This window comes from Ictidomys tridecemlineatus, chromosome 4 (assembly GCF_052094955.1).
Source record: "Ictidomys tridecemlineatus isolate mIctTri1 chromosome 4, mIctTri1.hap1, whole genome shotgun sequence".
Taxonomy (NCBI): Eukaryota; Metazoa; Chordata; class Mammalia; order Rodentia; family Sciuridae; genus Ictidomys; species Ictidomys tridecemlineatus.
In genome coordinates, this window is record NC_135480.1 from 62,961,632 (window position 1) to 62,982,821 (window position 21,190).

Sequence of the window (21,190 nt, forward strand, 5' to 3'; positions counted from 1 at the left end):
GATCCCAAGTTTGAGACCAGTCTGGGCAACTTTTAGTGAGACCTTGTCTCAAAAAATAGAAGTGGCTGGGAATTTATACAGCTTAATGGTAGCGCATCCCTGGGTTCAATCCCTAGTACTGCAAAACAAAAGCACAATGAAGTGAAATATTATGTAATATTATCTTACTCCAGAGAACAACCATTGTTAATGATTGTGTTTCCTGTCATACCTTTTGTGTGTGTGTGTGTGTGTGTGATACAGGGGATTGCTACGCAATCCTAGCTCTAAACTCTAACTCTGAGCTACATCCTCAACTTGCCAGACTTTTAAAATATGCATAAGTATTTAAAATATGTATAAATTCTATATATGGCTTTTCAATTATAAAAGTTATTAAAAGAAATGGTTTTACTTTCTTCTGGTAAGTAGGGTGAGGTTTATGTTTAATATATCACATATGTATTTTGTAGTATCTGAAATTAAATAACTGTAGGTTCCCTATTATTAGGATTCTCTTAAAATGCAGGTACTTCTGACATAGAAATAGATAAACTTGTTCATGTAGAATAAGAAGGATTTATCAGATTGATAAATTGTTCTTAAAGGCAGGATAGTTTTGAAGACAGGAGAATTAACATTTATGAAATTTACTTTGTACTATGTGCTAGGTTTTATACTAGATTTAATAGACACAGAGTTCTACTACGTGTAAGGCATTAAAGTATGTTCTTTTAAAGGACAGACTTGAAAAGAGTAAGAATGTATAAGAAGGAGGAACATTGAAAGAATAATTATCTTTTGCACTTAATAAGTGTGCTTTAGTCTGTTAGATTACAAATAGTGTTAAGACAGTTGTGACCGGGCTGGGGATGTGGTCAAGCAGTAGCGCGCTCGCCTGGCATGCTTGTGGCCCGGGTTTGATCCTCAGCACCACATACAAAGATGTTGTGTCCGCCAAACCTGAAAAATAAATATCAAAAGTTCTCTCTCTCTCTCTCCTCTCTCTCTCAAAAAAAAAAAAAAAGACAGTTGTGATGATGTAGAAGCAAAAAACACTTTGTTGATTATTCACACTGATGAAGATAATGCAAAGATACGAATTTCACCATCTCACTCTTCTTTCTTGCTGTTCTTTCACTGGAGGAAATGAATAGTATTATTGTAAAGATAGTTGTATGATAAAGCTGAGCCAACTTATCCCATATTGGTAACTTCAATAGGCTAGCATTATTTTCACTTTAAAAATCCTTAGTTCTGGGGCTGGAGTTGTGGCTCAGTGGTTGACCACTTGTCTCACACTCATGATGCACTGTGTTCAGTCCTCAGCACCACATAAAAATAAATATCTTGTGTCTATCTACAACTAATTTTTTTTAAAAAAAATCCTCAGTCCTTAGTTTAAATAAAGAATTCTGTTCACATATGAGATTATAACCATCCATTGAACTCTTTCATGCCTACATACTTTATGTTTACCCTGAAATAAGGTTAAAATGAAAAGTAGAAACAGTGAATATGTAGATGTCTTCAAAGGAATTTTCTGTAAAGAGGACAGAGAAATGGCTCTGCAAGGGGACTAGAGCTTAAGAGTGTTTATTTTTAAGATACCTGATATCAACTTGCCGAAAAAGTATGTATTGTATTTGTGTATCATAGAGAGGGAGAAATTGATGGTGCGGCAGAAAGTGGAGAACACTGAGCTAAGTTCTTTAAGAGAAAACGGAATTTGGAACACCAGTGGAGAGAGTGATTATATTCATGAATAGGGATATTTCTCCCATTCTAATGAATTTGTACTTATTGTGCCTCTATTTTTGGACAGTTTTAATTTTGTGGAAGTTTTCTATTTTCTTCCTCCTCCTCCTCCTCTTCTTTTTGTTTGTGTGTTCCTACACACACTGGGGCTTGAACCCAAGGGCACTTCACTCCTGAGCCCCCAAGCCCTTTTTATTATTTTGAGTCAGGTCTCACTAAGTTGCTGAAGCTGGCCTCAAACTTGCAATCCTTCAGTCTCAGCCTCTGAAGTTGCTGGGATTATGGTATGTACCATCATACACAGTTATATTCATCTTTTAAGACCAAGGTGAAATGTATTATTGAAAATACTTTTTCTCACTCTCAGGGATTGTTTACTCTTTTACTTGTGCCACGCTTGAGCTTGTGCATCCCTCATTTCATTAGATATCAGTTCATTTTTTCTGTGTCTGTGGCACTACACTGAGGTCCCAGAGGTCAGAGAGTAAGTTTTTGTGAATTTAAGCACTTAATATAGTACCTAGAATGTATTAGACACTTAGTAAATGTTTAATGAAGGAAAGAGATTCCTAAAACTTCTAAAAAAGTTTTTCTTTATATGTCATAATTCCTTTACCATTCTGGTCATCTTTAAACATGCCTCTAAAAAAAGAAAAGCTTTACTGAATTCATCTCCCTCCAGACAACAAATTCTTTAAAAGATTATAGTGCAAAATGGTGCTGGTATTAAAGCAGGCTTTCTCATTGGTTCATTCAACAAAATTTCTTTTAAGGACACTGTCTGGCACTGAGATACAGACCTAGAGATCATTCCTGTCTTCAAGTTTAGGGAGTCAGAAACAGATTTAAGTAACTTTAACAATTAAGTATAAAATGTTGTGAGGGCCTGTAGGAGCCAGTGTAATTCTCTGTGGGTAAGTGGAAAAAACTTTGCATAGGAGAGGGCATTGAGCAGAGTTGTGAAGTATGAACAGGAAATCATATGGTGAAAGGCAGAAAAAGCATTCTGGGAAGAAGTGGCGAATATAGTCAATGGAGATAAGATGTGACATATCTAGGAATAGTGAGGTGCATGAGGGCTGGGGAGGAAAGGACTGTTAAAGGTGTGTTGAAGATATGGCTGGAGTGGTAGATTGGGTCCTGTTTATAAATCTTGGAGGCATCGGGGAGCCATTAAAATTTATTAAGCAGGAAGGTCATAGGGTCTTGTCTCTTTAGACAGAAGTAGGGCAATAATGTTGAAGATAAAAGGAAAGACAGAGTTTGAGAAATAGGGAGGCCAGGTAAGGTTACCATTTAATGGACACAGAAACTGTACCAAATAGTACTGGAGGATTACAGGAGATGAAGAACTCTGTTAGGGTAGGTGTTTCTTCCATTTTATGAATGTAGAACCAGTCCTACAAAAGACAAATACTGTACATAGCCAGTGGGTAGTAGACTTGAATGCAGTTTGACTGGTTTCAAATACTGCACTCTCTGATTTTTGGTATCATTCTTTCTTATGGACCATTGTAAATGATGCTTTGCTTCAAACAGTAGAAATGAAGTTCAAAGGATTTTGTAACATGTTGGTGATGGATGTGGTGGTAGGGACAGCCACAAGGTTTTTGTCCACCTAGTAAAAGACCATCAGATCTAAGCCCTTCATCTCAGCAGCATTCTTATACCTCCATTTGATTCTGTGATGTCTTGGATCATGTGTCTCTTGTTGCTTTGGCTGTACTGATCCAGTGCAGGTTATCTAACAACAAAGCCTTGATGCTTGGCCATTTCTGGAGTCAACACAACATTTATTTGCTTTGACTCTACTCTTGTGTTATTTGCTTTTGCAAATCCTGTTGATCTTGTCAGTCTTTGCCTTCTCTAATTTAGGGATTGGCAAACTATGGCCAGCAGGCTACTAGATCCAGCTTCATCCCATCTTCTAAAAACATTGCTCTCTTTCCCAGCATTGTTCTTTTCCTCCTATAGATTCTTACTGCAATATTTGTTTTGTAAGATTGATTTGGCAGTCCTTTTATTTGTGAATCTGTCATCTCAATAGTTACTTAAGTATATTTTTAAAAACTTATTATGAAAAAAATTGTTATGAATTTGTCTTAGCTAATAAACTACATTATGAACGCTTTGGGGAAAAAGTCTCCTGCCTTGTCTTTGGGTATTTTCCTTCCCACAACACCTCCTTTCCTAACTGCTCATATTTTCCCTCTGTATTAATCCCTGGTGACTATTTCCATTATTTTTACACACTTACCTATGATGACTTGGTATGTTATCACTATTATTTTGCATTTCTTGCTTTGTGAGTTCTATTATATCTTTGTTTTTTTTCTATTATGTTATTGCCATTTCTATGTCTAATTTTTTTCATATTTGAGATTATAAGGCATGCTCAATTTGGCATCTTTCATCTTTCAGTCTAACTGGCTTCCCATCTTATTAAAGCAATACCTCATTTAAAAATTTCTATATAATTTTAATAAATGAGTAATATATGAACATTATAGCCTCAATTTTGGATATTGTAGTTATTCTTTTTTTATTTTGCAATTATGAACAGTGTTGCAATGAAAATATTTTTATGTAAAAGTTTTTCTATATTTCAAATTATTTTATTAGATTCCTGTGCATTAAATTATTACATTGAAAGCTACAAAAGAGAGCTTGTAAGTTCTTGGTATGTGGGCTGTGACACTTTGGTTTGATTAATTCTTTGCCAAAGGATGATGTAAAACAGTGAAATTTAATGTAGTTGTATTCAAAGGTGTTAATTATGATACTTAGGTAAGCAGTCATAACATTTAATATTAAATTTTATTAGCTTTTAATTTTTTTCTCTGTGCAGTTCCTGTTCTTCCTAGGTAAACACTCTTGGTATTGCCTACTGTAAATTGTTCTTTGTCTTGGTCCAGTGGGTAAATGAGAAGTTGTATTAGTTTAATATAGCAGTGGATACTCAATTGACATCTTAACCTGGTAGCAGGTTAAGTGGAAACCACTTTAGTTCATTTTGTGGTTCATTTCCTATATTTCTGCCTTCTTCTAAATGATATGCTTACATTAACATTGAAGTTTCTTTGTTTACATATTCCATTTGGCAGTGGTTCTCAGAAGTGTGGTAGATAGTATAAGGTTAACTTGAGACTGATATTGATGATGTCCTTTTGTTTTCTGGGTATCTCAGTATTTAATGCATATTTTATTTTTTAAGAGATATAGAAATCCCCTTTTATCTTCTGGGGATATGTTCCAGAATATCACTTGGGTGTGGTGGCACAAGCCTACAATCTCAGTGACTTGGGAGGCTGAGGCAGGAGGATTGCAAATTTGAGGCCAACCTCAGCAATTAGCCAGATTCTATGTAAAAAAAAATAAAAAAGAGCTCAGTGGTAAAGTGCCTCTGGATTCATTCCCCAGTACCATACACACAGAAAGCAAAAACAAACCCAGTAGATGCCTGAAACAATGAATAGTACCAAACCCTGTATTTACCTGTATGTCCATGTCTGTGATAAAGCTGAATTTATAAATTAAGCACAGTAATAGATTATCAACAACAGTAATAAAATAAGGGCTGGGGATATAACTCAGTGATAGAGAACTTGTCTAGCATGTGTCAGGCCCTGGGTTTATGTTTTTAAAAAAAGTAAACAAAAATAAAAGTAAAACAACTATAACAATATATGTAGTAAAAATTTTTTAAAACTTACAAATTGTTCATTTCTGGAATTTTCCATATGATATTTTCAGACCACAGTCTACCAGGGGTAACTGAAATCATGACAAGTGAAACTGTGGATAAAGGGCAGACCCTTACTAAACTTTGAGTCATTGTCTTTCTTTTGCTGTTGTGTGCCTCTACCTCTTGCTGTGCTATGCGGCAATGAGGTATTTAGTTTTGTAAGGTTTACATTCTGTGATTGTTTTACCTCTTCCCTTGTAATGTTGTAACTATCTTTGGGACTTAGACTACATATGTTCTACTTTTTATAATATTCCTTGACATTCTCAAAGAAATATTTTTTACTTCTGTATTTTTCTTCTTTTCTCATTCCCTCCTTGACCTCTTAATTCTTGGCAATTATTTACATCTTCATAAATGACCTGTTAATAAGAACTTCCTTCTAGTCACATTGATCAATTTCTCTGCTCTAGTTGAGAAACAGTATAATTATTTTTTTAAGTTTTTAACAGCTCTTCTCCTGTTCTATTCTTTACTGGTTTCTTATCTTACCTGACTTGAAAACCCCATAGGCCTCTTTTTTTTTTTCTACTCTTATTATTCCTTTTAGGATTCATCCAATTTTATCTGCTTTTAGAATTTTTGGTAATATGTCTAAGTGAACCTGCCAACATATGTGGCTCTAATCCTCTTAAATTAGTTCCAGTACTTTATTCAGCTGCCATAAGATATTTGTTTTCATCTCCTTTCTCATCAGAATTTCTTTATGGATAAGATCCAAGTAGGCTCTCTTAGCTTCCTCTATTCTATTCTTACTACCACCATTTTAGCCCTTTTAGAGACTACTTCCTCTTCCCATTTCCCCATAGTTCTGTTAGACCTGTTCCTTCCTTCATTCTTCTTACCTTATGTCTTTATTATTACTGTCAATCAATAATGATTGACTGTTGTCCACTCCATTCCATTCTTATTTTTAGATTAATTTTAAAGAAAGGCTTCATCACAAAATGACAATTCTTATACAGTATAAAAGTGTTCTCTCTTTGGTTCCTGCTTTTCTTGGACAATGTGCCTGTCAGAGATTGATTGTCTAGATGTTAGTACCCATTTTTTTCAATATTTATTTTTTAGTTGTAGTTGGACACAATACCTTTATTTTACTTATTTATTTTTATGTGGTGTTGAGGATCAAACCCAGGGTCTGGCACGTGCGAGGCAAGCACTGTACCGCTGAGCCACAACCCCAGCCCAGTAACCATTTTTTAACTGTACACAACTAGGGACATTTTGGCCCTTTTTCTTTTCTGCTTATGATTATAGATCTCATGAACTTTTTTTATGCTTTTAAATCATAGCAACAGCCACTTATGTTTTAATATGGTTTTGAACTATAAAAGGTGTACTCAAACCCCAGGAGGGTGTTGAAGGCTGCAGACTTGCAGCCTAACCATTGGCCCGCCAGCCGGTGCATCCAGACCACCAACTGGTGAATAAAGTTTCCATTTCCTTCTTTTAAAAAAAGAAAGAAATAAAGAAAGGTTTCATACTACACCTATACCCTCAGACTTAGGAATATATAAGTAATTGTTTTATCTCTGGAATTAATCCTCAGGCTCCAGAGGTAAGCATTTAGGCTTTCTTTTCTGCTTCCACCTCATTTATCCAACATTGCCTCCCACTACTCTCTACCATATTCCACTTCATTCATCTGCCTTTGCTGAAGCGGTTTTCTTTGGTAGGAATGGCTTTCTTTTCATTGCAAATACTGTTTCTTGATGCTTAACATAATTCTGCTCCTCCAGGAAACCTTGCCTTTATTAAGTCAGCCCTTGTTGATCTTTTTTTTCTTCCTTCAGATTTACTTATGAATGCACATTTGCCTTATGATATGTTTTATCTCATACTTTAAAAATACTTTGCCTGATTTTTGGTTTGTAGTTTCATCATGAAAATCTTTTTCTTCACTGCTTATGAAGTATGTAGATTTTGCTTCTGGCTGCAATAAAGCAGATTCTAGCAGACAAAAACTCCTACTGAGAACAGCTAGAAAAAGCATGATTAAAAAAAAAACTATATGAAAGCACTGTAAGTTGCCAAGGCAGCCAGGATTTTAGACATTTGTGGATTCTTGCCAAATGGAGAGAGCAGCTATTGAAGAGTTAGAAAAGTCAGAAGAGCTTTCTTCATGGAACTGAGATACAAAAATTTTAGTTGGAGGGCCGCCAAGGCAACCAGAACCTGAGAGGCCAAGATCCCAGGGATAAAGGATGTGCACCCCTCCACCTGTTTTTTTTTTTTTTTCCCTGAGGCATTTGTTGGTTTTTAAGTGAATCAGGATATAAGGCTAAGAAGCCTCACAGAAAGCTATTGAGGGGTCTGAGGGGGCAGACTTTTAGCAGTTCGTCAGAGTTGAGGAGGAAATAGTAGTTTTTCTGTAGGAAAATAACATCATCCAAAGCCTTTACAACCTTTCAGATTTTTGCCAAGTGAACCAAGAAATCAGACACATTTTAACCAAAATCCTCAGGTAAACCAAGAAACCAGACCTGGAATAAAAACAGATAATATAGAAATAGATCCATGGTGTCCTAGTCATCTAATAATTTATTTAATCAGTCTCTGTTTGAAAATTGTTTAGGTTGTTACTGGTCTGGGTATGGTGAGCAACCTGCCTTAACATTCTTTTTTTTTAATTGGTTGTTCAAAACATTACAAAGCTCGTGACATATCATCTTTCATACATTTGACTCAAGTGGGTTATGAACTCCCATTTTTACCCCAAATACAAATTGCAGAATCACATCGGTTACATATTCACATTTTTACATAATGGCATATTAGTGACTGTTGTATTCTGCTACCTTTCCTATCTCCTACTATCCCCCCTCCCCTCCCCACCCATCTTCCCTCTCTACCTCATCTGCAGTTGTTCAATTCTCTCCCTTGTTTCCTCCCCTTTCCCCTCACATCCTCTTCTATGTAATTTTGTGTAACATTGAGGGTCTCCTACCATTTCCATATGTTTTTCCTTCTCTCTCCCTTTCTCTTCCCCCACTCATCTTTGTTTAATGTTAATTTTTTCCTCATGCTCTTCCTCCCTTCTGTTCTTAGTTGCTCTCTTTATATCAGAGAAGACATTTGGCATTTGTTTTTTAAGGACTGGCTAGCTTTGCTTAGCATAATCTGCTCTAATGCCATCCATTTCCCTGCAAATTCCATGATTTTGTCATTTTTTAGTGCTGTGTAATACTCCATTGTGTATAAATGCCACATTTTTTTTTTATCCATTCATCTATTGAAGGGCATCTAGGTTGGTTCCACAGTCTAGCTATTGTGGATTGTGCTGCTATGAACATTGATGTAGCTGTGTCTCTGTAGGCTGATTTGGAGTGGTTTTCCTCATTTCCATTTCAGAAGTTTTGTTGCCGATATACAGGAATGCCTTTGATTTATGCGTGTTGATTTTATATCCTGCCACTTTGCTGAATTCATTTATTAACTCTAGCAGTTTCTTTGTAGACCCTTTTGGGTCTGTTAGATATATTATCATATCATCTGCAAATAGTGATAATTTAAGTTCTTCTTTTCCTATTTTTATGCCTTTAATTTCTTTTGTCTGTCTAGTTGCTCTGGCTAGTATTTCAAGAACTAAATTGAATAGAAGTGGTGAGAGAGGGCATCCCTGTCTTGTTCCAGATTTTAGAGGGAATGCCTTCAGTTTTTCTCCATTTAGGATGATGCTAGCCTGACGTTTAGCATATATAGCTTTTACAATGTTGAGGTAAGTTCCTGTTATCTCTAGTTTTTCTAGTGTTTTGAACATAAAGGGATGCTGTACTTTCTCAAATGCTTTTTCTGCATCTATTGAGATGATCATATGGTTCTTATCTTTAAGTCTATTGATGTGGTGAATAGCATTTATTGATTTCCGTATATTGAACCAGCCTTGCATCCCAGGGATGAATTCTACTTGGTCATGGTGCACAATTTTTTTGATATGCTTTTGTATTAGATTCACCAGTATTTTATTGAGAATTTTTGCATCCAAGTTCATTAGAGATATTGGTCTGTAGTTTTCTTTCTTTGCAGTGTCTTTGTCTGGTTTCGGGATCAGGGTGATGTTGGCCTCATGAATGAATTTGGAAGAGCTCCTTCTTTTTCTCTTTCTTGAAATAGCCTGAAAAGTATTGGTATTAATTCTTCTTTGAAGGTTTTGTAGAACTCGGCTGTATACCCATCCGGTCCAGGGCTTTTCTTGGTTGGTAGTCTTTTGATGGCTTCTTCTATTTCTTCCTTTGTTATTGGTCTGTTTAAATTGTGTGTGTCTTCCTGACTCAATCTGGGCAGATCGTATGACTTAAGAAATTTATCGATATCTTCAGTATCTTCTATTTTATTGGAATATAGGGTTTCAAAATACTTTCTAATTATCATCTGTATTTCTGTAGTGTCTGTTGTGATATTGCCTTTTTCATCCTGTATGTTAGTAATTTGAGTTCTCTTTCTTCTTCTCTTCGTTAGCAAGGCTAAGGGCTGTCGATCTTATTTATTTTTTCAAAGAACCAACTTTTAGTTTTATCAATTTTTTCAATGTTATTTTTTTTGTTTCAATTTCGTTGATTTCTGCTCTGATTTTAATTATTTCTTGTCTTCTACTACATTTGCTGTTGGCGTTAACATTCTTATACATAAATTTTTTGGTACTGGGGATTGAACTTGGGGGCACTCAATCACTGAGCCACATCCCCAGCCCTATTTTGTATTTTATTTAGAGATAGGGTCTCACTGACTTGCTTAGCGCCTCGATTTTGCTGAGGCTAACTTTGAATTCCTTTGATCTTCCTCCTTCAGCCTCCTGAGCTGGTGGGATTACATCCAGCTATAATATGTTTTTAAGATAAAAAATATCCTTCCCAGCTCTTTATCAAACTTTTTTTCTTTTCTAGATTGGGTTTCAGTCATACCTTTCGCTTATAGCAGTGTGGGCTTGGCAATTTAAACTCTGTGTATCTCAATTTCATCATCAAATGGTGATAATAAAAGCACTTCCTTAAAGAGATTATGGAAATTAAATGAGTTAGAAATGGGCCTTGCATACCATAAATGCTATATAACTACCTGCCATCATAATGATGCTATTGGTGGTAATAAAAATGGAAATTAACCATTTATTATATGTGTGGCAAATACCTTTTCCAGATTTATCTTCAGCTTTGTCTTATTATTTTATGCTTTGCAGAAATTTAAACTGAGGTTTAAGGATAAGTTGCTTTTAGCCTGGTATGAGGTGGCTGTGGAGAGTAAGGGTAGAAGATATGAGCATTTCAGGAAGAGGTCTAGAGGTAGAAAGATTGGTTTGACCCAGAAACCTTAAACTGTTGATGGAATAGAAAGTAGGGAGGGAATGAAGTGATAGAAAACTGAAGAAGTAGGCAGAGACCTTTTCTTGGATCACTTCTGATGTCATAATGAAATATTAGTGATGCAAAATCAACTTTTATGATTACCAAAAGTTATCCCTATACATTTAAAGAAAATGCATTACTCCCTGGCTGTTTTACAGCAGATATTAGTATAACTGTATGTTTGCATATCACACTAATAATTCACCGTACGCTTCCAGTGTAAAAGCTTTTGAATTTATTAGTTTTATCTTGTTCTTGGTTTGAAGATATGGTTGTATTCTTGCCAAATTATAGATGAAGAGATTCAAGTACAAATAGATTTTTTTTGTATGTCCAAGGACACATAACTAATAAATAGGAATATTCAAATGAGGATCTAAGATTAAGTAGATTTTAAGACTCAGTAAACATTTCATAGTGGTCCATACCTGCAATCCCATTGACTTGGGAGGCTGAGGCAGAATGATTGCAAATTTGAGGCCAGCCTGGACAATTTAGTGAGACCCTGTCTCAAAAATAAAAAGTAAAAAGGGCTGGGATGTAGCTCACCAACTCAGTGCTAGAGTATTTGCTTAGCCATGTGGGAACCCCTGGGTTCAATCTCCTGTAACACATATATACACAAAAGACACAATAAGTCCAAAATTCTTTTTCATTCTGATGTACTCACAAGAAATTAAACCTGGGGGGAATAAAAAATGAAGCATATCCAACGTACCAAAAAATGATTTTTTTGGGGGGGGATTTGAGAGTTGTTAGCATAGCATCTTCTCAGTATAGTTGAGTAAGATTCTTTATCTAATGTCTTGTGTGTATGCTTTGACAATGACATTTAGTGTGTTGTCTGTCTCAAAGTTTGTTTTGTTTGCCTTTAACAAAATGCCTGTCTTAAAGTTTGTTTTGTTTGCCTTTATTAATAACTAGTCACCACACCCTAAAGAAAATCCTCTTTTAGGAAGGACCTAAATATGACTGTTCCAACAATTCACATTAGACTTAATGCAATACTTAGTTTAGGTCACTGGCCATAGATGTGTGTCATTCTTAAGGCATTATATCCTTAGAGAGTTTCTCTTCCTGTTAGGTACAGTTGTAGTCAGAGGGATAGGCATTAAGAAAATATTTCAAACTTTGGATTCATTTATGAATGTTAAGATATTCAGCATTTCATGACACCTGTGGTAGTTTCCAAATTTTTTTTTTGTTTTTTAAAAATGTACTGTAGTAGAGTCTGGAAAGGGATAAATTGGCACAAATCCAGAGTCTGGCTTCAGAGCCAATGTTTTGTTTTTGAACCAAAGGGAGCCACATCCTCAGTCCCCCCCCCACACACACACACTTTTTTTTTGAGACAGGATCTTGCTAAGTTGCTTAGCCTTTCTAAGTTGATGAGGCTTGCTTTGAACTTGAGATCCTTCTGCCTCAGCCTCCTGAGTCGCTGGGATTATAAACATGTGCCACCAGTCCTGGCTGGAAATTCTTTTCTGTTTTTTTTTTTCTTTTGTATTGGGAAAAAACTCAGGGGTGGTTAACCACTGACCCATATCCCCAACCCTATTTTGTATTTTATTTAGAGACAAGGTCTCAGTGAGTTGCATAGGACCTTGCTAAATTGCTGAGACTGGCTTTGAACTCACAATTTTTCTGCCTCAGCCTCCTGAGCCATTGGGATTACAGGCGTGTATCACTGTGCCTGGCTCAGGATTTCTTTTCTTTAAGGAGAAAGAAGCATGAGTGATTGTTTCTGTGCTACTGAGACACTTGAAATTCCTATAACATCTGGTGGAGGGATTGACTAAGAAGGTTGTGCTACCTTTTTCTGATTCTAAATTGACATTTTATTGCTCTGTTTTTGTAGTAGCATTGCTAACATTTCAGTCACATTTCCTCTTTGGGGGAGGAGGAAGCTGACATATGATCCTAGGATGGTGAGGAAAGTAAAGAGAATTAAGTCCCACATAAGCTGATAGAGACTTTGATTGTAGATGATTGTTCTTTTCTCTATTAAAATTCAGAGAACCTGAAAGATTAATATTGTCTTAGTATAATTAATAATGTTAAATGCTACATATATATTTTCCATTTGGCTGTAAGAGACATTGTGAAAGACTTTGATTTAAAGGGAGATTTTAACTTTTTCTGGCCATTTTCTGGTCCATTTTCCATACTAATCTAGATGGATTGAAACATTATATAAGGTTTCAAAGAAATTATTTTGATAGTATAACTATTCTTATATAAATTATAGAAATTGTAATATTATTTAACCTATAATATTAAACTCAAATGAGTTTTATAGAATTTAGAGAAACATATTGAGTAGGAAATAGAAGTAAAATAAAAATATTATTACTGAATTATTAACTTTAGAAGTTATCTAATGTGTTGTCTTCATTTCTCAGAAACCAAGATATAAAGAGATTTTTAGTTTATGACATATGTATGTGTGTATGTTTTGGAAGATCTAGACTACCTATTGTTTCAGTGATTCACTAAGTACTCTTATATGACTCATTACATAGTTGTTTAGTTTTTGTCAGTACTGGGTATTGAACCCTGGAGTGCTCTACCACTGAACTATATCCCTGGCCTTTTTATTTTTTGAGACAGTGTCTCCCTAAGTTGCCGAGGCTGGCTGTGAATTTATGGTCCTCCTGCCTCAGCTTCCTGAGTAGCTGGGATTACATGCCTGAGCCACTGTGCTGGGCTTGGACTCGGTAGTTGTACTCACAGCTTCGATATACTACAGTGAAAGGATATTGAACAGAATCAGCAGAGGAAAAAGGTATGTGGGACAAAGTCTAGGGGAAGCAGGTGTAGGCTTCTAGAGTCTTCTCTCAGTGGAGGCACAGCTAGGCGATGTGATGGCATGTACTAAGTGTTGCCAACCAGGGATCCTTGTTAGAGTCTTAGTACCTAGAGTTTTTATAGAAAGCTGATCATGTAATACTCTCTGCCTGGCACCTACCAAAATTTCATATCCTAGCAGGAAAGCAGATGTTCAGCATAAGCTATATTGTTTCTATAAACAGTTTAGGTTTAGTGAACTACTATTGCCACTTAGGGAGGGTAAGAGCCCTCCTGAAATCCATATTTCTTGACACTGGCCAAGGGCCAATTTTATAAGCATTGACTAGGCAGTTAGATATGTTATATCAACTCTTTTTTTTCTGCAATGTGTGGGTATGTATAAATGAAACACTTAGCATACAGTGTGCTATCATTAAAGATTAGCTGTTTTTATTTATTATAGGGATTCTTCATCAATTACCACCACTACTAATACTTTTAATTGTGGTCTCCTGCTTTCTGAAGTTATGTTGGTCAGTATTTTTGTATATGTTGGTCAGTATATTTTGTAATATGTATATCTATTAAGATGAGGAGACCAAAATAACATTTCTATATACTTTCACTTAATTGACAGAGCAAGTATCTGAACTTAATATTATCCCCCTTTTCCAAGCCTAAATGGGAAAGAGGAGGGGAAAAAGAGGTTATTTTTCCATCTTGGCATTGCTAGAAGGCATTTCTAAAGTGGGAAATAGGATTAAATGTTTAAGTTAATGTCACATTGGATCCATTCACAATTTTTTATGCTTAACTGTTTTGGTATTCAAGAATTACCTTAAGCTATCTATTCTTAAGCTTTTTTTTTCCCATTTAATGTAGTATAATCTTGTTGGGGCAAAAATGATCTTGACTATTTAGCATTTTATATTCTAACCCAAGATTATTTATATTGTTACTAATTCTTGTGAGTATAAATTGGTATCCTACCCTTACCCCTGTCCATTACATTTAAAAAAAATTATTATAGTTGTAGATATTGTAGACAGTGCCTTTATTTTATTTGTTTATTTTTATGTGATGCTGGGGATCGAACCCAGTTTCTCACGCATGCTAGGCAAAGAGCTCTGCTGCTGAGCTACAGCCTCAGCCCATCCTTTAACTTTTGATCTCACATCAGAGGCATAATGAGATTTCAGTCAGTATGCTTAGTTTCTACATAGCATTATATAAACTTTGATGTTTCTTAGTAACTGTCCCAAAGTGAATTTAAGTTTTCTTGTAATATGTGTATCTAAGCAGTTAGATCATTATCTTTGTTTCTTATAAATTGTACATGCAAATAAATCAAACCAAATCACAATTTAAAGAGAATGATCCCACTAACACCAGAGACAATTTTATGCCTAATAGATTATGCTGTATGTCACTCTGCTTGCTAAAATAGTTTACAGAATGTTTTCACTCTTATTATATCCTGTCATAATATTATTAATCAGAATTATTTTCAATATTATTCTGATTTTTAAAAGACGTAAGTTGAAACTGACTTATCCAAGGCACTGAACCTTATATTCTGGGGTTCAGGTTTTTAACTTTATTTTATTTATATTATATAACAGATGATGCTGGGACAGTTGCATGCCTATAATCCCAGCATCTCTGGAGGCTGAGGCAGGAGGATCATGAGTTCAAAGCCAGCCTCAGCAAAAGTGAGGCACTAAGCAACTAATTGAGACCCTGTCTCTAAATAAAATACAAAATAGGGCTGGGGATGTGGCTCAGTGGTTGAGTGCTACTAAGTTCAATCCCTGGTACCCCTCCCCCCCCCCAAAAAAAAAGATGAATATAATTCAAGAGCACTGGGATTAGAGGCGTGCAGCGCTGCACTGGGAAAGATATTAAGCTCTTGAGACATTTTGTACTAAAAATCAGCTAGAGACTTTTTTTTTTTTTTTTTAAGAACTGGGGATCGAACCCAGGGGTGCTCTACCGCTAAGCTACATCCTCAGCCCTTTTTATTTTTTATTTTGAGAAAAGATCTTGTTAAGATGCTTAGGGTTTTGCTGAGGCTGGCATTGCTAGGTTGCTGAGGCTGGCTTTGAATTTATGATCCTCCTGTGTCACCTTCCAGTTGCTGGGATTACAGGCATGTACTGCAATGCCTGCCAAGAACCATTTTAGAGCAAATTCTTTAACAGTTAGTTAAAAATTATCATTTTTTTTAGAGAGAGAAGAGAGAGAGAGAAAGAGAATTTTTTAATATTTATTTTTCAGTTTTCAGTAGACACAACATCTTTATTTTATTTTTATGTAGTGCTGAGGATCGAACCCAGCGCATGTCAGGCGAGCGCCGTTACTGCTTGAGCCACATCCCTAGCCCTAAAAAATCATCATTTTTTGCAAGGATATCTCTACAATATTTTTGGTTTCTTATGTTGGATAGTAGACTTATTTACAAGCCAGAATAAGATTATTCTCCTTGTGTTGCTCCCCAAATGAAAATAAAAATTTAGATTTTTTTTTTAAAGGTAGATCTGAGTTGAAACTTACGGTTTGAAACTATGGCAAATTTTTTTATATTGTGACCTGAAAAAGGTCATTGCAAATATGATACAAAATGCAGAAGACATAAAAGAAAAGTTTGAATAATGTAACTACAAAAAAAAACCTCTAAGAAAAGTCAAGACAATTGATACAGTAGGAAAAGCACTTATGTTCATGTAACAAAGAACTAATTTTTCTAATATAGATCTCTGTAACAAATGAAGAAACAGTTAATAGAATAAAGGATGAAAGGTACTCAATTTCACTCACAAAATTAAATAAATGATTTCACATTTTAGATTGACAAAGTTAAAATTTTCAGTATAGTTGTTTTGGAAAAGATGTGAAGAAAAGGTACTCTTGGGCTGGGGATGTGGCTCAAGCGGTAGCGCGCTCGCCTGGCATGCGTGCGGCCCGGGTTCGATCCTCAACACCACATACAAACAAAGATGTTGTGTCTGCCAAAAACTAAAAAATAAATATTAAAATTCTCTCTCTCTCTCTCTCTCTCTCTCTCTCTCTCTCTCTCTCTCTCTGTCCCCCCCCTCTCACTCTCTCTTTAAAAAAAGAAAAAAAAAGAAAAGGTACTCTCATATATTGCTAGTGGGATTAATTTGATAAAGGTTTTAGTAAGGACAATTGGGTATTGTCTGTTAAAAAGCACATTATTTTTTGACCCAGTGATCTTGATTCCAGCACTCTCTATATGGATGTATTTGCAGACATGCAAAGTGATCTATATATAGTATCACTCATTACAGCATTGTTTTAATAATCTCTGAAGAAGTGTCTATATATAAGTCCTTCTTTTTGTTTTGAGTATTTTATTTTCTCTGTTTTTTTTTCTTTTACCAGTTTTTCTAAATTCTGTTTACTGGTTATTTCAAAGTACCAAGTACAAAATTGGATCAGCCAAAATTGTTAGTCAGAAATCTGTTCTGAAAGTTTAATAATACAAATCATTTATTGAGGGGCTGGGGCTGTAGTTCAGTAGTAGAGCACTTGCCTAGCTGTGTGAGGCACTGGATTTGATCCTCAGCACCACATAAAAATAAGTGGATAAAATAAAGGTATTGGGTCTATCTACAACTAAACTTATTTCTAAAAATAATTTATTGAGAAAGAATATTGTATAATATAGTCACCAACCAGATAGTTAGAAATCGAGGCATGGGAAATATTTTGGCAGCCAGGATCAAAGATTAAAATCTGAATAGTGTGAATTCTTTGAAATTGTTTGAAATAGCTTTGTGACTTAGTGTATCATCAGCATTTTAAATTGTTTCTTTTTTGCTTTAAGGAATATGTATTCTATTTGTTGGGTAAAAAATGTGTATACATATGTGTATGTATGTATAAATATACATGATTAAATTTGTTGATTTTTATTGTCCCAGTTTTTGTATATTTTTACTTACTTGATTTGCCTAATTTATTAATTGTGATATGTTGAAACTTCCTACCATAATTTTGGATTAATTTCTTATAATCTTATTTGTTTTTCTGTGTTGTGAATTTGTACAAATTCATGAATATTATTTTTATGAGTTGCCTTCCTTTTTTCCCCTAAAGATAATACAGAAGACTCCTCCTCCTCCTCTTCTTCCTCCTCCTCTTCTTAATCTAATGGTTCTGAGTGTCTTCTGCATTCTTTTTTTAAAAATATCTTTATTTTTTGTTTACTTTTTATGTGGTGCTGAGGATTGAACCCAGTGTCTCACATGTGCGAGGCAAGTGCTCTGCCATTGAGCCCCAGCCCCAGCCCCAGCCTTCTTCAGTATACTACTGAAATACTCTTTCTAAAATAATTGAGACAAATGAAAAAAGATAAAAGGCAACATTTTGAGGAGCTTATATTTCTAGAGCAAACATTTCTCAATCTCAATGGATATAGAATTATCAGGAAGTCTTAAAATTATGACTATAGTTAGATAATTAAATATATAGAAATGATGTAATACCCGATTAGGGAGAGAAAGGTGTGTGCTTTCTTCTCCTTTTTGATAGCATTTTTTATTTCTATTCTGCAGTTTGGTTTTTACCATATATTTAACTATGTGTGCTCTCTATAGACCTAATGGCTCAGATTTAAAATTATCTAGAGAAGGAGAGAAGACAACTACAGCTGAGAAAACAACATAAAAATTTAACAGTGTATATGTGTGTGTGTATATATATATAAATAAATAAATAAATATATATATATATATATATATATATATATATATATCGTGATTAGATAGTCAAGGGTTGAGAGAAAACAGTATTTTGGAAAGAATTAGTAATCAGTCTGTGGAGAACCTTGAAGGATATATTGAGAGGTTTTGACTTTATTTTGTAGTATGATCAAAACCCCTGAAAGCTTTAAGGATAAAAAAATATCAGGTAACATACTGAAAATATATAAAAGATTGTATACAGGTTATATGCAGGAAAATACTTTGGCAGTGTTGAGAAAGAAATACAAAAATACAAGGTTCTGAGTAAAACTTTAGCTCATTTAAAATGCTTCTTGGTAACACTGAACCCAAGAACTTTATTTTATTTTATTTTTAGTTCATTACCAAATTCCCAGTCCTTATTTTTTGAGATATATTCTCGCTAAAGTTATGCAGGGTTATTAAATTTCTGAGGCTATCTTTGAACTTGAGATCTTCTCACCTCAGCCTCCCAAGTAGCTGGAATTACAGACGTGCATTACTGTGTACTGCTAAACTAAGAGCTTTAAATATAGTTTTTCTTTGAGGTCTTTTAACATGTTACTTTTATCAGTGAGCTCCTATTAGACTGCTCTATATGAAACAACTTTTTCCTTGCACCCTACCTTTATTTTTTTTCCCATAGCATTTACTCTGTGTGTGTGAATGTGTATGTGTGTGTGTATACACGTACACACATACATACATACATACATACTTGTTTGTTATCTGTTTCTACCATGAGGTTGTAAGCTCTATAAGAGCAAAGATTATATTTGCTGAGTACTTCTTCCAGTGTTTAGAATAGTATTTGATTTATAACCTTTAATAAATATTTGTTAAATGAATGAATTAATATTCAAATTAAGATCACAATTTTTTATGTAATTTATAATGTGGGGGTAACAGTATGACAAGGTCTTGGTTCCTTCCTAGAAAATCCTATTTAAAAGTATTTTTATTTTCCTTTCACCTTTAGAATTTATATTCAGAGCACCAATCAAAATAAGCAAGCCTGGGGAACTTCGTGAGGAATATGAATGCTTGAGAAAGGTATAGTATACATATTATCATGACATTTATTTTCCTTTTTAATATTTATTTATTTATTCATTTTTAGTTGTAGTTGTCAATACCTTTATTTTTTTACGTGGTGCTGAGAATTGAACCCAGGATCTCGCACGCTCTAGGCAAGTGCTCTAGCACTGAGCCACAACTCCAGCCCCGGGACATTAATTTTCTTAAGAGTAAATCAAAATAATGACATTAAAGATTGTTTAATGAGAGTATGGTTAACTAGTTTTTAAAAATTTACAATGCAGAACCTGTCTTCCTTCATAATATTTATTCTAGCCCGGTTAGATTTGGAGCTCTAATAGAAATAAACTTTAAGAACAACTTTTCAGTTGTCTTTTTAAAAATGGAAGTGTAGCTTATAGGGCCTATCACACACCTGCAACAGTAACAGGCTACCCAACAAACAAACAAACAAAAAACCCCCAACATATATTTGTGTGCATGTGTTTTTTTTTTTTTCTTGGCATCTTTAACAATTCTCTTTGCTAATACTCACTTTGATTATTTTTTCTTATCTTGTAAGGTTACTCTAATTACATGTAGCTAATACTGTCTTTTTATTGCTTTTATTCTATTAAGTACTCCAAAAGAATTATAATGGAGACCAGTAAGGGAAGTTAAATAATTTCTTAATTAGAAAATGTTTTATATTGAGGAAGCTTTTGGCTATATTCACATAAATCTTTATTTTTGTTGTTTTCAAACTAACTGGGAACTACCTGTAGAAGACAGACTTCGGAAAGTCTAGGAATAAGATGTATGTTACTGGATTTGTATAGCTCTTTCCCTGCACTACTACTGCTCATCTAGCTTTATAATTGATTAGGTAATCATTCTACCTAATGTTTTAAATAATCCATTTAACCTGAATTATGCAACATAAATCAGGTGAGACAATAATGATACTGTAGCATTTTCAAAAGGATTGAATTAAAAAATATGTAATAAGATCATGCAAAAGAGAAAATAATGGAAAACTGTGCTTGATTACTATATTTTCTTTGATATTCTCTTAAATGAGAGTGCCAAGTATTGATTTGATCCTTATGATTTTTTAATATTTTTACTGTGAGGTTTTAAATCGTAATTTTTTTTCTATATAGGAAGAAAGTATTTACAGGTATCACACATCTGAAGACCAACAGATTGTCTTAAAGTTCCAAAATATGTAGATATTTACTTCTAATATGTCTTTTCAGAAACTTTGATAATATGGACATTTTAAAGCTATTAGTTTGAAGATAATTTTAAAGAGAGAGAAAACAAGGAGTTGGGGGTAGAAACCAGAGGCATAGTAAGAGTCATAGGAGAGAAACTATCCTTTTGTTTTTGTCTTGAGAAAGGGACAGGGCAGGCATATTAAAAACATCATACCTGATGGTATGATGTTGAGTGAAGCTAGGACAATCTTATTCTGTGTAAACTGGATTGGTTTTGAGAAACACTCACCTATGTTATTTTGGGTTAGTTACAAGTTAGCTCTAGCTGGGTGTGGCAGCACATACCTATAATCCCAGTGGCTTAGGAGGCTGAGACAGGAGGATCACAAGTTCAAGGCCAGACTCAGCAATTTAGGCTCTAAGCAAATTAGGAAGACCCTGTTTCAAACTGACAACTCCCAAAAGGGCTGGGAATGTAGCTCAGTGGTAAAGTGCCTCTGGGTTAAATTTCTGGTCCCCCCCTCACAAAAAAAAAAAAAAAAACATACTCAAACAAAACCATAAAACCTCTGGAACCCTATCTCCTATTCT

The 21,190-nt window shown here is 34.7% G+C and overlaps 1 protein-coding gene across 1 annotated transcript in view; it reads left to right on the forward strand.

Moving 5' to 3' along the window:
• The window catches only part of Rnf169 (ring finger protein 169), a 99,111-nt gene that overhangs the window by 21,634 nt on the left and 56,287 nt on the right, over positions 1–21,190 (forward strand). The window contains exon 2 of the mRNA XM_021725168.3: positions 19,342–19,415. Within this exon, the coding sequence (XP_021580843.2) occupies positions 19,342–19,415 (74 nt within the window). The remainder of the gene's footprint in view (positions 1–19,341; positions 19,416–21,190) is intronic.